We start from the raw sequence: 17752 nt of genomic DNA on the forward strand, positions 1-17752 counted from the left end.
GTTCGGGCCCAGGGGCAGTGGCTCAGGGGGGGCGAGGCCCACCTGGCAGTGGCCCAGGGGGGGCGAGGCCCACCTGGCAGTGGCCCGGGGGGGCGAGGCCCACCTGGCAGTGGCCCAGGGGGGCGAGCGGGTTTGGTCCACGGGTGCGGGCGCACCCGAGCGAGCGCTCGCCCGCAGGGCGGGACGAGGACGCCGGGGCACCGATGGCGGGGCTCGCCGGCGCGGCCAGGGGCCACGGCGGGTGGAGGCGAGGGGTGGCGCTGGTGCGGTCGGAGTGGCGCGGAGGGGCAGGCGCGGTGGCGCGGCCACGAGGGGCGGGCAGCACAGAGGCGAGCGAGGGCGCAGGCGTCGGGGAGAAGCAGCACGGCGGGTGTGGCAGCGAGGTGCGTCGCGGGGTCAGGCATGGCGCGACGGTGCGTGAACGGGAGGAGCAGCGAGCGGGGCTTGGCCCGTGCACCGGCGCGGTCGGGCGCGGCGGATGGCGTCCGACAGGGGGAGAGGGGAGGCGCGGCGTCTCACCGACGGTTGCAGGGAAATGGCAGTGGGCGCGGGGAGGACGACGGGGACGAGGCGACGAGCTCGGGGGCGGTTCGGTGACGGAGAGGACGGCGGCGGTGGTGGTGCACGGCGACGACGAGCGGGTGGGGCCCGGTGACGAGGGGACGATGGAGAGGAGAAGAGGATGAGGCGGTCCGGCGGGTGGCGCCGGCGAACGGCGAGGCGGCAGGGACGAGCCGGGGCGTCGAGGACGATCCCGATCCAGGAGGGGATCGGGGGAGTGGGGGGGAAGTGGGGATCGTGGGGGGGTGTCGGTGGTGGCTAGGGTTGCGGGGGGGTGAGGGGATAAGGAGAGGAGTGGGGGCCAGCCTGGGCCGGCCTGGTGGCCCGATGGCCAGCTGGGCCGCGGTCCAGCAGGGGGGGCTTCTTCCTCCTTTTGTTTTTTTTCTGTTTGTTTTCTCTGTTGCATTTTCTTTTCTTTTTATTTATTTTCTTTTCTGTTTTACATCATTTTAAAATAGTTAGGCATTTTCTAAAAATATGTTTTCTCCACAATAATTATCAGTGCAATATCTGGCACCCACCGAACATTTTTGTTTAAATTTTTGAAAACTTTTATTATTGACATTAATTTGAATTTAAATTTGAAACGGTTTCGAATCATCGCGAGGTTAACAACAGTAACCGTGGTGATGTGGCATCATTAGCGTGGGATTACTGTAGCTTAATTATCCGGGCGTCACAGCTACCAAACGTCACAACGTAAATGGGTGATTATAAAGGTGCTCTACAGGTGTCTCCAAAGGTACTTGTTGGGTTGGCGTATTTCGAGATTAGGATTTGTCACTCCGATTGTCGGAGAGGTATCTCTGGGCCCACTCGGTAATGCACATCACTATAAGCCTTGCAAGCATTGTGACTAATGAGTTAGTTGCGGGATGATGTATTACGGAACGAGTAAAGAGACTTGCCGGTAACGAGATTGAACTAGGTATCGAGATACCGACGATCAAATCTCGGGCAAGTAACATACCGGTGACAAAGGGAACAACGTATGTTGTTATGCGGTCTGACCGATAAAGATCTTCGTAGAATATGTGGGAGCCAATATGGGAATCCAGGTCCCGCTATTGGTTATTGACCGGAGATGTGTCTCGATCATGTCTACATAGTTCTCGAACCCGTAGGGTCCGCACGCTTAACGTTACGATGACAGTTTTATTGAGTTTTGATGTACCGAAGGAGTTCGGAGTCCCGGATGAGATCGGGGACATGACGAGGAGTCTCGAAATGGGCGAGACGTAAAGATCGATATATTGGACGACTATATTCGGACTTCGGAAAGGTTCCGAGTGATTCGCGTATTTTTCGTAGTACCGGAGAGTTACGGGAATACGTATTGGGCCTTATTGGGCCATACGGGAAAGAAGGAAAAGGGCCTCAAGGGTGGCCGCACCCCTCCCCTTGGTCTGGTCCGAATTGGACTAGGGAAGGGGGGCGCCCCCTTCCTTTCTTCTCTTTTCCCTTCCTCTTTTCCTATTCCATATGGGAGGTGGAATCCTACTAGGACTAGGGAGTCCTAGTAGGAATCCACACTTGGTGCGCCCCCTCCTAGGGCCGGCCTCCTCCTCCCTTGCTCCTTTATATACGGGGGCAGGGGGCAGCCCAGAGACACAACAATTGATCCTTGAGATCTCTTAGCCGTGTGCGGTGCCCCCCTCCACCATATTACACCTTGATAATACCGTTGCGGAGCTTAGGCGAAGCCCTGCGTCGGTGGAACATCATCATCGTCACCACGCCGTCGTGCTGACGAAACTCTCCCTCAACACTCGGCTGGATCGGAGTTCGAGGGACGTCATCGAGCTGAACGTGTGTAGAACTCGGAGGTGCCGTACGTTCGGTACTTGATCGGTCGGATCGTGAAGACGTACGACTACATCAACCGCGTTGTGATAACGCTTCCGCTGTCGGTCTACGAGGGTACGTGGACAACACTCTCCCCTCTCGTTGCTATGCATCACCATGATCTTGCGTGTGCGTAGGAATTTTTTTGAAATTACTACGTTCCCCAACAGTGGCATCCGAGCCTGGTTTTATGCGTTGATGCTATGCACGAGTAGAACACAAGTGAGTTGTGGGCGATATAAGTCATACTGCTTACCAACATGTCATACTTTGGTTCAGCGGTATTGTGAGATGAAGCGGCCCGGACCGACATTACGCGTACGCTTACGCGAGACTGGTTTCACCGTTGCGAGCACTCGTTGCTTAAAGGTGACTGGCGGGTGTCTGTCTCTCTCTCTTTTGTTGAACCGAGTGTGGCTACGCCCGGTCCTTGCGAAGGTTAAAACAGCACCAACTTGACAAACTATCGTTGTGGTTTTGATGCGTAGGTAAGAACAGTTCTTGCTAAGCCCGTAGCAGCCACGTAAAACATGCAACAACAAAGTAGAGGACGTCTAACTTGTTTTCGCAGGGCATGTTGTGATGTGATATGGTCAAGACATGATGTGATATAATGTGTTGTATGAGATGATCATGTTTTGTAACCGAGTTATCGGCAAGTGGCAGGAGCCATATGGTTGTCGCTTTATTGTATGAGATGCAATCGCCATGTAATAGTTTTACTTTATCACTAAGCGGTAGCGATAATCGTAAAAGCAATAAGTTGGCGAGACGACAACGATGCTACGATGGAGATCAAGGTGTCGCGCCGGTGACGATGGTGATCATGACGGTGCTTCGGAGATGGAGATCACAAGCACGGTGCTTCGGAGATGGAGAACACAAGCACAAGATGATGATGGCCATATCATATCACTTATATTGATTGCATGTGATGTTAATCCTTTATGAATCTTATCTTGCTTTGTTTGACGGTAGCATTGTAAGATGATCCTTCACTAAATTATCAAAGTATAAGTGTTCTCCCTGAGTATGCACCGTTGCGAAAGTTCTTCGTGCTGAGACACCACGTGATGATCGGGTGTGATAGGCTCTACGTTCAAATACAACGGGTGCAAAACAGTTGCACACGCGGAATACTCAGGTTAAACTTGACGAGCCTAGCATATAACAGATATGGCCTCGGAACACGGAGACCGAAAGGTCGAGCGTGAATCATATAGTAGATATGATCAACATATTGATGCTCAACGTTGAAACTACTCCATCTCACGTGATGATCGGACATGGTTTAGTTGATATGGATCACGTGATCACTTAGAGGATTAGAAGGATGTCTATCTAAGTGGGAGTTCTTAAGTAATTTGATTAATTGAACTTAAATTTATCATGAACTTAGTCCTGATAGTATTTTGCAAATTATGTTGTAGATCAATAGCTCGCGTTGTTACTTCCCTATGTTTATTTTGATATGTTCCTAGAGAAAAATTATGTTGAAAGATATTAGTAGCAATGATGTGGATTGGATCCATGATCTGAGGATTATCCTCATTGCTGCACAGAAGAATTATGTCCTTGATGCACCGCTAGGTGACAGACCTATTGCAGGAGCAGATGCAGACGTTATGAACGTTTGGCTAGCTCAATATGATGACTACTTGATAGTTTAGTGCACCATGCTTAACGGCTTAGAATCGGGACTTCAAAGACGTTTTGAACGTCATGGACCATATGAGATGTTCCAGGAGTTGAAGTTAATATTTCAAGCAAATACCCGAGTTGAGAGATATGAAGTCTCCAACAAGTTCTGTAGCTAAAAGATGGAGGAGAATCGCTCAACTAGTGAGCATGTGCTCAGAATGTCTGGGTACTACAATCGCTTGAATCAAGTGGGAGTTAATCTTCCAGATAAAATAGTGATTGACAGAATTCTCTAGTCACCATCACCAAGTTAGTAGAACTTCGTGATGAACTATAGTATGCAAGGGATGACGAAAGTAATTCCCGAGCTCTTCGTGATGCTGAAATCGACGAAGGCAGAAATCAAGAAAAACATCAAGTGTTGATGGTTGACGAGACCACTAGTTTCAAGAAAAGGGCAAAGGGAAGAAGGGGAACTTCAAGAAGAACGGCAAGCAAGTTGCTGCTCAAGTGAAGAAGCCTAAGTCTGGTCCTAAGCCTGAGACTAAGTGCTTCTACTGCAAAGGGACTAGTCACTAGAAGCGGAACTACCCCAACTATTTGGTGGATAAGAAGGATGGCAAAGTGAACAAAGGTATATTTGATATACAGATTATTGATGTGTACTTTACTAGTGTTTATAGCAACCCCTCGGTAATTGATACTGGTTCAGTTGCTAAGAGTAGTAACTCGAAACGGGAGTTGCAGAATATACAGAGACTAGTAAAAGTGAACAAAGGTATATTTGATATACAGATTATTGATGTGTACTTTACTAGTGTTTATAGCAACCCCTCGGTAATTGATACTGGTTCAGTTGCTAAAGAGTAGTAACTCGAAAACGGGAGTTGCAGAATAAACAGAGACTAGTAAAAGGCGAGGTGACGATGTGTGTTGGAAGTAGTTCCAAGATTGATATGATCATCATCGCACACTCCCTGTACTTTCGGGATTAGTGTTGAAACTAAATAAGTGTTATTTGGTGTTTGCGTTGAGCATGAATATGATTTGATCATGTTTATTGCAATACGGTTATTCATTTAAATTAGAGAACAATTGTTGTTCTGTTTACATGAATAAAACCTTCTATGGTCATACACACCAACGAAAATGGTTTGTTGGATCTCGATCGTAGTGATACACATATTCATAATATTGAAGCCAAAAGATGCAAAGTTAATAATGATAGTGCAACTTATTTGTGGCACTGCCGTTTAGGTCATATTGGTGTAAAGCGCATGAAGAAACTCCATACTGATGGGATTTTGGAATCACTTGATTATGAATCACTTGATGCTTGCGAACCGTGCCTCATGGGCAAGATGACTAAAACGCCGTTCTCCGGAACTATGGAGAGAGCAACAGATTTATTGGAAATCATACATACAGATGTATGTGGCCCGATGAATATTGAGGCTCGTAGCAGGTATCATTATTTTCTGACCTTCACAGATGATTTGAGCAGATATGGGTATATCTATTTGATGAAACACAAGTCTGAAACATTTGAAAAGTTCAAAGAATTTCAGAGTGAAGTTGAAAATTATCGTAACAAGAAAATAAAGTTTCTACGATCAGATCGTGGAGGAGAATATTTGAGTTACGAGTTTGGTCTACATTTGAAACAATGCGGAATAGTTTCGCAACTCACGCCACCCGGAACACCACAACGTAATGGTGTGTCCGAACGTCGTAATCGCACTTTACTAGATATGGTGCGATCTATGATGTCTCTTACTGATTTACCGCTATCGTTTTGGGGTTATGCTTTAGAGACGGCTGCATTCACGTTAAATAGGGCACCATCAAAATCCGTTGAGACGACGCCTTATGAATTGTGGTTTGGCAAGAAACCAAAGTTGTCGTTTCTTAAAGTTTGGGGTTGCGATGCTTATGTGAAAAAGTTTCATCCTGATAAGCTCAAACCCAAATCGGAGAAATGTGTCTTCATAGGATACCCAAAGGAGACAGTTGGGTACACCTTCTATCACAGATCCGAAGGTAAGACATTCGTTGCTTAGTATGGATCCTTTCTAGAGAAGGAGTTTCTCTCGAAAGATGTGAGTGGGAGGAAAGTAGAACTTGATGAGGTAACTGTACCTGCTCCCTTATTGGATCACAGAAATCTGTTCCTGTGACTTCTACACCAATTAGTGAGGAAGTTAATGATGATAATCATGTAACTTCAGATCAAGTTACTACCAAACCTCGTAGGTAAACCAGAGTAAGATCCGCACCAGAGTGGTGCGGTAATCCTGTTCTGGAGGTTATGTTACTAGACCATGACGAACCTACGAACTATGAAGAAGCGATGGTGAGCCCAGATTCCGCAAAATGGCTTGAGGCCATGAAATCTGAGATGAGATCCATGTATGAGAACAAAGTATGGACTTTGGTTGACTTGCTCGATGATCAGCAAGCCATAGAAAATAAATGGATCTTCAATAGGAAGACGGATGCTGATAGTAGTGGTACTATCTACAAAGCTAGACTTGTCGGAAAAAGGTTTTTGACAAAGTTCAAGGTGTTGACTACGATGAGATGTTCTCACTCGCAGCGATGCTTAAGTCTGTCCGAACCATGTTAGCAATTGTCGCATTTTATGAAATCTGGCAAATGGATAAACAAAGCTGCATTCCTTAATGGATTTATTAAAGAAGAGTTGTATATGATGCAACCAGAAGGTTTTGTCAATCCTAAAGGTGCTAACAAAATATGCAAGCTCCAGCAATCCATCTATGGACTGGTGCAAGCATCTCGGAGTAGGAATATACGCTTTGATAAGTTGATCAAAGGATATAGTTTTATACAGACTTGCGGTGAAGCCTGTATTTACAAGAAAGTGAGTGGGAGCACTACAACATTTCTGATAAGTATATGTAAGTGACATATTGTTGATCGGAAATAATGTAGAATTATTCTGCAAAGCATAAAGGAGTTTTTCAAAGAAAGACCTCGGTGAAGCTGCTTACATATTGAGCATCAAGATCTATAGAGATAGATCAAGATGCTTGATAAGTTTTTTCAATGAGTACATACCTTAACAAGATTTTGAAGTGGTTCAAAATGGAACAGTCAAAGAAAGAGTTTCTTGCCTGTGTTACAAGGTGTGAAATTGAGTAAGACTCAAAACCCGACCACGACAGAAGATAGAAAAAGAATGAAAGTCATTCCCTATGCCTCGGCCATAGGTTCTATAAAGTATGCCATGCTGTGTACCAGATCTATTGTATACCCTACACTGATTTTGGCAAAGGGAGTACAATAATGATCTAGGAGTAGATCACTGGACAGCGGTCAAAATTATCCTTACTGGAATAAGGATATGTTTCTCGATTATGGAAGTGACAAAAGGCTCGTCGTAAAAGGTTACGTCGATGCAAGTTTTGACACTAATCTAGATGACTCTAAGTCTCGGTCTAGATACATATTGAAAGTGGGAGCAATTAGCTAGAGTAGCTCCATGCAGAGCATTGTAGACATAGAAATTTGTAAAATACTTACGGATCTGAATGTGACAGACCCGTTGACTAAAATTATCTCACAAGCAAAACATGATCACACCTTAGTACTCTTTGGGTGTTAATCACATAGCGATGTGAACTAGATTACTGACTCTAGTAAACCCTTTGGGTGATGGTCACATGACGATGTGAACTATGGGTGTTAATCACATGGTGATGTGAACTATTCATGTTAAATCACATGGCGATGTGAACTAGATTATTGACTCTAGTGCAAGTGGGAGACTGAAGGAAATATGCCCTAGAGGCAATAATAAAGTTATTATTTATTTCCTTATATCATGATAAATGTTTATTATTCATGCTAGAATTGTATTAACCGGAAACATAATACATGTGTGAATACATAGACAAACAGAGTGTCACTAGTATGCCTCTACTTGACTAGCTCGTTAATCAAAGATGGTTATGTTTCCTAGCCATAGACATGAGTTGTCATTTGATTAACGGGATCACCTCATTAGGAGAATGACGTGATTGACTTGACCCATTCCGTTAGCTTAGCACCCGATCGTTTAGTATGTTGCTATTGCTTTCTTCATGATTTATACCTGTTCCTATGACTATGAGATTATGCAACTCCCGTTTACCGGAGGAACACTTTGTGTGCTACCAAACGTCACAACGTAAATGGGTGATTATAAAGGTGCTCTACAGGTGTCTCCAAAGGTACTTGTTGGGTTGGCATATTTCGAGATTAGGATTTGTCACTCCGATTGTCGGAGAGGTATCTCTGGGCCCACTCGGTAATGCACATCACTATAAGCCTTGCAAGCATTGTGACTAATGAGTTAGTTGCGGGATGATGTATTACGGAACGAGTAAAGAGACTTGCCGGTAACGAAATTGAACTAGGTATCGAGATACCGACGATCAAATCTCGGGCAAGTAACATACCGGTGACAAAGGGAACAACGTATGTTGTTATGCGGTCTGACCGATAAAGATCTTCGTAGAATATGTGGGAGCCAATATGGGCATCCAGGTCCCGCTATTGGTTATTGACCGGAGACGTGTCTCGGTCATGTCTACATAGTTCTCGAACCCGTAGGGTCCGCACGCTTAACGTTACGATGACAGTTTTATTGAGTTTTGATGTACCGAAGGAGTTCGGAGTCCCGGATGAGATCGGAGACATGACGAGGAGTCTCGAAATGGGCGAGACGTAAAGATCGATATATTGGACGACTATATTCGGGCTTCGGAAAGGTTCCGAGTGATTCGCGTATTTTTTGGAGTACCGGAGAGTTACGGGAATACGTATTGGGCCTTATTGGGCCATACGGGAAAGAAGGAAAAGGGCCTCAAGGGTGGCCGCACCCCTCCCCTTGGTCTGGTCCGAATTGGACTAGGGAAGGGGGGCGCCCCCTTCCTTCCTTCTCTTTTTCCCTTCCTTTTTTCCTATTTCATATGGGAGGTGGAATCCTATTAGGGCTAGGGAGTCCTAGTAGGACTCCACACTTGGTGCGCCCCCTCCTAGGGCCTGCCTCCTCCTCCCTTGCTCCTTTATATACGGGGGCAGGGGGGCACCCCAGAGACACAACAATTGATCCTTGAGATCTCTTAGCCGTGTGCGGTGCCCCCTCCACCATATTACACCTCGATAATACCGTTGCGGAGCTTAGGCGAAGCCCTGCATCGGTGGAACATCATCATCGTCACCACGCCGTCGTGCTGACGAAACTCTCCCTCAACACTCGGCTGGATCGGAGTTCGAGGGACGTCATCGAGCTGAACGTGTGTAGAACTCGGAGGTGCCGTACGTTCGGTACTTGATCGGCCGGATCGTGAAGACGTACGACTACATCAACCGCGTTGTGATAACGCTTCCGCTGTCGGTCTACGAGGGTACGTGGACAACACTCTCCCCTCTCGTTGCTATGCATCACCATGATCTTGCGTGTGCGTAGGATTTTTTTTGAAATTACTACGTTCCCCAACAGTGATGTGTAGAGAAGAGAAGGGGCACCTTGCTTGAGATATCTCGATGGGGATTGGGTGCTGTTGCTACTGCTTTTTTTCTGAACGAGATGTGGCGGCACCGATATGGTTTGAGCAGGGGAGCACGGCAAAAATGCTAATTGCTCCCTGACTCTCTTTCATTTGACTGCAAAATATTGTGCTTACTCCCATCTCTCGCGCTCTTGCAGGCTTTCAAAAGTGAGGCTGGGGCGCGGAGGTGAGGCCAAATTGGCGTGTGAATGTAAGGATTGAAATGAGATAGTTATCTTCTTTCAGTTGTTTGCTTCTGCTTATTGATAGAGATAATTATTCCCTATTTAGTAGAGATGCTGTCACATATTAATATTGGGAATTATCTATGGTTCATTTGGTGTTCATATCTCCATCCTAGCGACCGCTTTGTCCATGGCGTTTTTATCGCATCCACCCAGGTTAGTATGAAACGAGAACGCACATCTATGTTGTATTTGCTGCCGTATGTTGTTTGCATCAAAAACGTTCTTTGCATGGTGAACACGGCAGCAATTCATTCTTCGAAGAAGTGAAGCGATGTAAAAAATGTGCATCGGCGGCCGTCGCGTGATCACCCGTCATTTTTCGTAGTCCTCTTAGTTATGTACTAGCACAGATGTTGCGTACGAAAGTAGGAGCAATCAAGTTGTTTTTTCTCTGACATGGAGGCAAGCTGGCCTTGTTGTGCTATGCTCATCTCAAATTTTATGCTACGTCTACTTATTTTAGCTAAACGTAGGGTTGGCAGCAAGAAACACTTGCAAATGTATGTCTTCCGGATATAAGTATCTGTTCTAGAAGATAAATATAGATGGCCGTCACAATAATCGGGGAAATAAATATTTGCACTAGAAGATAGATATTTATAGTGGTCACAATAACTGAATCTGTTGTGTACTATAATATTTTTATTCAGAAGAAGACATGATTATATGTTTTTATGTAGTTTTAGTATCTGAGTCGAACTTTCTTAATTTGTAAAAAGATAGTTGTAATTGATTGAAGAAGCTTGTTACCTGAGAACCGAGGATCTGAGATGTGTGGTAGCTGAGACATGCATTGTTCTCGGTTATTTTAGCACCATGAGTAGCATTTTTTTTCTTTAAAAAGCCCGTGGCAACGCACGGCGTTCTACTAGTAAGTGATAAAATATAGATTGCATAGAGCATGATGACCCATATTATGTTTTATTCCATCTATTTCGTTAGGAGTATTTGATAAAAAAACTACCACATTAGGGGTTGTCGTCCCACTGAACTACCACATTCAAAAAAGTGACTGATAACTACCAAAATCTTCTAATTTTATGACTAAAAACTACCACTTTCAGAAAATGACCAATTTAGATGATTTAAACACGTTTATGACATACATGACCCACACGTCAGGGCTGATGTGGCGACGAAGTCAACTCCGTTTATTTTGGCCGTTAGGTTGACCGTTATTACATCTGGGGCCCACATGTCAGCATCTATCTTCTTCTTCCTCCCCCCTCTCTCTCCGGCATTTCCCCGAACATCTTGTGTGCACCTGTGATTGAGCTCCGAACTCCTCCATGGCGATGCCTAGGTGCAGCACCTTCCCGGCGTTGGTCGGGGACTGGAGACGGCGGCGCAACCACGGCGGGCGGAACCGCCTCGGCCGTGCCGGCGACCACGGCCTCCTTGAACAGCTCGGGCGCGGCCACGAGCGTGCACCGCGCTGCGCTAGCTTGCATGCTAGCCGTACCCTAGCATGCAGCCGTAGCCCTCACGTGCACTGCTGGCTTGCATGCGTGCCGCCTGCGGCCTTGCGTGCGTGCGCAGCCGCCGCTGCGTGCTGTCCGGCTGGCCGCCGCTGTCGCGAGCGTGTGTGGAGCCGTGCGCGCAGCGCCTGCCGCCGCGAGCGTGCGTGCGCAGCCGCCGTCGCCACCGCGTGCTGGCCGGCTGGCCGCCGCCGCCGCGACTGTGTGTGCAGCCAACGTTGTCGCGAGCGTGTGCGCTGCCGTGCGCGCAGCGCTTGCCGCCGCGAAGGTGCGTGCAGTCGCGTGTGCCGGCGACGGCCTCTTCCTCGGAGTGGTTGGGCAGCTCGGGCTCTCCGGATCCAGACGGGCTCGAGGCAGGGGGAGAGGCGAGCGCCGGCAGTGAAGTGATGCGGAGGTGGCTGGCGGGTGCATATGAGGTGTTTGAAGAAATGCCAAAGAGAGAGAGGAGGAGGAAGATGAAGAAGATTGATGCTGATGTGTGGGCCCCACTCGTAGTAACGGTCAAAATAAACGGAGTTGACTTTGCCGCCACGTCAGCCCTAACATGTGGGCCCCGTATGTCATAAACGTGTTTAAATCGTCTAAACTAGCCATTTTCTGAAAGTGGTAGTTTTTAGTCACAAAATTAGAAATTTTTGGTAGTTATCAGTCACTTTTTTGAATGCGGTAGTTCAGTGGGACGGCAACCCGTAATGTGGTAGTTTTTTGTCAAATACTCATTTCGTTAGCCTAGGTTGATTTTTATCTTTTTATTTTCTTGAGAATCTTAAAAAATATATAAATGTTTTTCCTTTTTTTTATCATGCTTTATTGTTTCTACTAAAAACAAAAAACACTAAAATGTTCTTATTTTGGTTATTAATTGTGTGCTATCATCTTAAAAAATAAAAAACATTTTCTTGTTCCTTTTTTACTTTTTTGTTTGTTGTCTTATAAAATTCAGAAAATCACAAAAATATGTTTTGAAGCTTCCAGGAGATATTAAAATGATTTTGCGGTTCTTTGTGCTATGCTTGACATTTTTTTATTGTTTTAAGGATTGGCTTTCCAACTTTTGCCTTTGAGATACAAGTGGTAAGTAAGAAAATATAATAAGTTGTTAGTTGCTGACCTTCTAACCACTTGGCGTCAGAGTTGGTCCAATTAGCATCTAGCTGGTTTTTCTTTTCATTGAGTTTTTTGTCTTTTACTACCATATATATCATGTAGACCAAAACAACAACGACACATAATTCAAGGCGTGAAATGGGAAGAAATTACCCCAAAAAATTTGATACTCCCACCGTTCACAAATACTCCTACAAATACAAGATGTTTTAAATATTATTAATATGGAATAAATATACATTAAAATAAGCGAACAATCACACTAAAACGTCCAGGACATCTTTTATTTGTAACCGAGAGAGTACCAAATTTAAAATCAGCTAGTCGCGTGAGAGAACCAGCAGCAGCTACCCACTCCTGCGGCCTGCCTCAGGCCGTGCAGCCGAACCCTAGCAACACCGCCGCCGCTATTGCCCCCAGGCCAGGCGGCACCGCCACTCCCGCTCCTCCCTCCCTATGGCACGTCCTGCTCCGCCTCCGTTGTCTTCTCCGTCGGCGGTTAGGGCGCAGCACTCTTCCTCTCAGTCGCCGGCGAGGGCGCCGCGCCCTAAACTCCGAGGTGCGATTTTTCCTATTACAAATCTAGTTGAAAAGTCTGCATTATATATGAGCTGAAACTGAAATCTTGTTAAATTCGAGCTGAAAGTTGGGGAATTCTGATTCCACCCGTCATGGCTACCACCCATGCGCAATGTACAAACTGTACAAAGCTCTGAACTCTTCAAGAGGTCAATATTATATGATAACGTATACTAAAAACACGGTTCCTCAGATGCTTAAGAGTACTGACGCTGCACTTGTTTCAACTTTCAATCCTTATTTAGAACTATACGGCTTCGCATCAGGCTGTACCATTGCTTGAATGGTTCCAAACAAAGTGTAAAAGCGACAAAGAACGGGGATACCTGCTAAGTGTGCATACAAGACTGAATTTGCTAAAAACAAAGTAGGGCGGCCGGCGATTCAGCACTAGAGCATATTTTTAAAAGCAATTAATGCTGTCAAGTGTCAACGTGTGCGCGGCAATTAGATATTTTTTATGCTGCGTAACGCTAACGCCGTCTCTATTGCTACTTAATCCCTCTCAGAAGGGCCAACTACAACACTCATCTCCACCTAAACCAATATTAGACATGGTCCTGTCTCCTGTGATATGTTATGCTTCTGAAGACTAGAGGTGCACCGCTTCTTCTCTCTATGAATATTTTGCGCACTTTTCGCTTCATTCAGATCTTTTACATGTGATTCAGGCGCAGTTAAGCTCCAGTATTGCATCACGAAATAGGGAGCGAGCGACAAAGTTATGTCATGAAGCTCTTCGTGCTCATAGTATGGGCACTGTTGCTATTGTCTCATGGATCTGGAAGCGTCATTTGTGCTGTCCTCCATGGGAACGATACAGATATGCTGTCGCTTCTTGATTTCAAGCGCGCAATCACCGACGATCCAAAAGGGCTCTTGAGCTCATGGAACACCAGTGTTCACTTCTGCAACTGGCAGGGTGTGAAGTGCAGCCTCGAAGAACATGAGCGCGTTGCAGAGCTGGACCTGTCGGAGCAGAGTTTTGTCGGGGAAATCTCTCCTTCCCTCGGAAACATGTCATATCTTACTTATCTTAACCTTTCCAGAAGCAAGTTCTCTGGTCAGATACCACATCTTGGCCGGCTGCAAGAACTGGAGTTTCTTGACCTGAGTCACAACTCGCTACAAGGGATTATTCCAGTGACGCTCGCAAACTGCTCCAACTTGAGGGTGTTAGACCTCTCAAGAAACTTATTGGTGGGTGAAATTCCAGCAGAAATATCCCTACTCTCCAATCTGACACGCTTGTGGCTTTCTTATAATGATCTTACCGGGGTCATTCCACCAGGCCTTGGCAATATCACTTCTCTAGAACATATTATTCTGATGTATAACCGGTTAGAGGGAGGCATTCCTGATGAGTTTGGGAAGTTGTCCAAAATGTCAAACTTACTCCTTGGTGAAAACAAGCTATCAGGTAGAGTCCCAGAGGCCATTTTTAATATGTCTCTGCTAAATCAAATGGCACTGGAGTTGAATATGCTAGTTGGTACTCTACCATCTAACATGGGTGATGCTCTCCCTAACCTCCGACTTCTTACGTTGGGTGGTAACATGCTGGAAGGTCTTATCCCAGACTCATTAGGCAATGCATCCGAGCTACAACTGATAAACTTAGCATATAATCATGGGTTTAGAGGACGGGTCCCACCTTCTCTTGGTAAACTCCCGAAGCTCCGTAAGCTAGGTCTTGACACAAACAGTCTTGAAGCAAATGACAGTTGGGGCTGGGAATTCTTGGATGCATTGAGCAACTGCACTTCTCTAGAGATGCTTTCACTCTATGCAAATCGGCTACAAGGAAACTTGCCAAATTCTGTTGGCAACCTTTCGTCTAATGTTAACAACCTCGTGTTTGGTAGGAATATGCTATATGGATTAGTTCCATCAAGCATAGGAAATCTCCATAGACTAACTAAGCTAGGACTGGAGGAGAACAAGTTGACTGGTCCGATTGATGGATGGATTGGAAATCTTGCTAATTTACAAGGTTTATATCTTCAACAGAACAATTTCACTGGACAGATTCCAACTTCCATTGGCAATAACTCCAAGCTGTCAGAACTGTTTCTGGCAAATAATCAATTCCACGGTCCCATACCATCAAGTTTAGAAAACCTTCAGCAACTCTTGTATTTAGACCTCAGCTATAACAATCTTCAAGAAAATATACCCAAAGAGGTTTTTAGTGTAGCCACAATTGCCCAATGTGCGTTATCCCACAACAGCCTAGAAGGCCAAATTCCTCACATCAGTAATCTTCAACAACTCAACTATCTAGATCTTTCATCCAACAAGCTTACTGGGGAAATTCCACCTACTTTGCGCACATGCCAGCAATTGCAAGCCATCAAAATGGACCGGAACTTTCTCTCGGGAAGCATTCCCATATTTCTAGGCAGTCTGAACAGCTTGATCGAGCTCAGCCTTTCACATAACAATCTCTCAGGCTCTATCCCAATTGCTCTAAGCAAACTGCAACTTCTCACCCAGTTGGATCTATCCGACAATCATCTTGAAGGAGAAGTACCAGTAGAAGGAATATTCAAAAATACAACAGCCATTTCCCTTAAAGGCAATTGGCGGCTTTGTGGAGGTGTACTGGACCTACATATGCCTTCATGCCCCGCTGCTTCTCAGAGAAGATCTAGATGGCAACACTATTTGGTCAGAGTATTGGTCCCTATATTAGGCATCTTGTTACTCATATTAGTAGTCTGCTTAACCCTTCTCAGAAAGAGGATGCTGAGGATGCAGTTATCGCTGCCTTCTTCCGATGAGCAATTCCCTAAAGTATCTTATAAGGATCTAGCACAGGCTACTGGGAACTTCACAGAGTCAAACTTGATTGGGAGAGGAAGCTGCGGTTCAGTGTACAGAGCAAAACTAAACCCAAAACAGATGGTTGTGGCAGTGAAAGTTTTTGACCTTGACATGCAAGGTGCGGATAAAAGTTTCATCTCAGAATGTAAAGCGCTCAGAAATATTCGGCATCGGAATCTTCTTCCAATTCTAACTGCATGCTCAACAATTGATAATCGAGGCAGGGATTTCAAAGCTCTAGTCTACCAGTTCATGCCCAATGGCAACTTGGACACTTGGCTGCACCCGACAGGAGATGAAAAAGGCCCAAAACAATTGGGCCTCTCTCAAAGAATGAAAATAGCTCTTGATATAGCCGATGCATTGCAATATATACACCATGACTGTGAGAGCCCTATTGTTCACTGTGACTTGAAGCCCAGCAACATCCTCCTAGATTATGATATGACAGCTCGTTTGGGGGACTTCGGCATCGCAAGGTTCTACATCAAATCCAAGTCAGCAGCAGCTGGGGGTTTGAGTTCAATGGGTACAATGACTCTGAAGGGCACGATTGGATATATCGCTCCAGGTAACAATATGTTTCTTGCTGTAAATTTGAATGCGGGCAACGAAGCGGTTGTTTACATGAACTTATGTTATTGAACGTTTTACTTGGTATTCAGAGTATGCAGGAGGCAGCTACCTATCCACCTCCGGAGACGTGTACAGTTTTGGGATAGTACTGCTGGAGATGCTGACAGGAAGAAGGCCGACCGACCCTATGTTCTGCGAGGGGCTTGACATCGTGAACTTTGTCAGGAGGAACTTTCCGGATCAGATACTTCATATCCTTGACGCTTCTCTCCGGGAAGAATGCCAAGACTGCTCCCAGGATAATCTGGAAGAAGAGAACGAAGTCCACCGGTGCCTGTTGTCCTTGCTGAAAGTGGCACTTTCTTGCGCGAGCCAGGATCCTAACGAGCGAATCAACATGAGAGAAGCAGCTACTGAACTGCACGCGATCGACGCGTCGTTTGTGTCTTGAAGTGGATGCTACGTACTAGAGCTGTATCATACATACATACCAGCTGATACGAAGCGTGTAACTAGAGCTGTACCATACATTCATACCACAGTGGCCGTGTAGAACTTTTGTACTCTAGAAAATTATTTGTTGGGCCGCGACTTTGCTCCTAGCCTTTGAAATGCTCATCTTTTTGCAAAGCACGGATCAGCCTTTGTGTTTTTTATAATTGCATAAAAAGATGGTATGCATGTTCCTTCAAGATTGCCCTGACATCATCTCAAAAACAAAAGAAAGATTGCCCTGACATTTAGCTTTTTGCCTGATATAAGGTGAATGCAGAAAACGGTATATTATTGTCAGGCTACTCCAGGGTTGCCTGGAGTGCACAACATTTGCACATGTTGGGTCCACTGCCAAGTTGATAATGGTATGATGCCCTTTATGCTCTGAATTAGGCATGGCACTAGAGCATATGCGTCGATGCTGGTCTGTTTTTTTTTTAATCAATTGTGGTTTCTTAGGGGAGAGCATCGATGCTGCTCACTGGAAGAACTGAATTGGTATCAAAAGGAAAAAGGGACCCGTCTGGGCGCTTCCATTCCATAGCTGTGTGAATGAAAGCCTTGTGGCTCCAATGCTGCACGCTAGGGGCCGAGGATGGATCCTGATGACTAGAGTAGAAGCATCATACGGATCATAGTGTCGTTATCTTCTCTTCAAAAGAAAATACGGAGATTGGCGCATCCGCGCATGTTGCTGAATGCTGATCTACTACGTCCAGATAAGAAAAGAGTTATGTATTCCCACATGTAACTGAGACGTGGAAGGACAGAAAACTTGCGGCCTTCCGTTCCTTCCACGTGTGGAAAACCTTAGAATCAGCCTCAAACAAGACTGACATTT

General features: G+C 45.7%; 1 protein-coding gene across 3 annotated transcripts; it reads left to right on the forward strand.

Annotated features, from left to right (window-relative positions):
• The first annotated feature begins 12722 nt into the window (after positions 1 to 12722).
• LOC109781715 (LRR receptor-like serine/threonine-protein kinase EFR) lies at positions 12723 to 17054 on the forward strand. Of its 3 annotated transcripts, XM_020340313.4 has the most exons (4): positions 12723 to 12994; positions 13524 to 13612; positions 13686 to 16411; positions 16506 to 17054. In XM_020340313.4, the coding sequence occupies exons 3-4, from the start codon at positions 13744 to 13746 to the stop codon at positions 16865 to 16867; spliced, it is 3030 nt and encodes a 1009-aa protein (XP_020195902.1). In that variant the 5' UTR covers positions 12723 to 12994; positions 13524 to 13612; positions 13686 to 13743; the 3' UTR covers positions 16868 to 17054. The 3 variants fall into 3 exon arrangements, with proteins under 3 accessions (XP_020195902.1, XP_020195903.1, XP_045089097.1); XM_020340314.4 differs by lacking the exon at positions 13524 to 13612 and having other exon boundaries at positions 12742 to 12994; XM_045233162.2 differs by having other exon boundaries at positions 12742 to 16411.
• The last annotated feature ends 698 nt before the right edge of the window (positions 17055 to 17752 follow it).

This window comes from Aegilops tauschii, chromosome 2, assembly GCF_002575655.3.
Source record: "Aegilops tauschii subsp. strangulata cultivar AL8/78 chromosome 2, Aet v6.0, whole genome shotgun sequence".
Taxonomy (NCBI): domain Eukaryota; kingdom Viridiplantae; phylum Streptophyta; class Magnoliopsida; order Poales; family Poaceae; genus Aegilops; species Aegilops tauschii.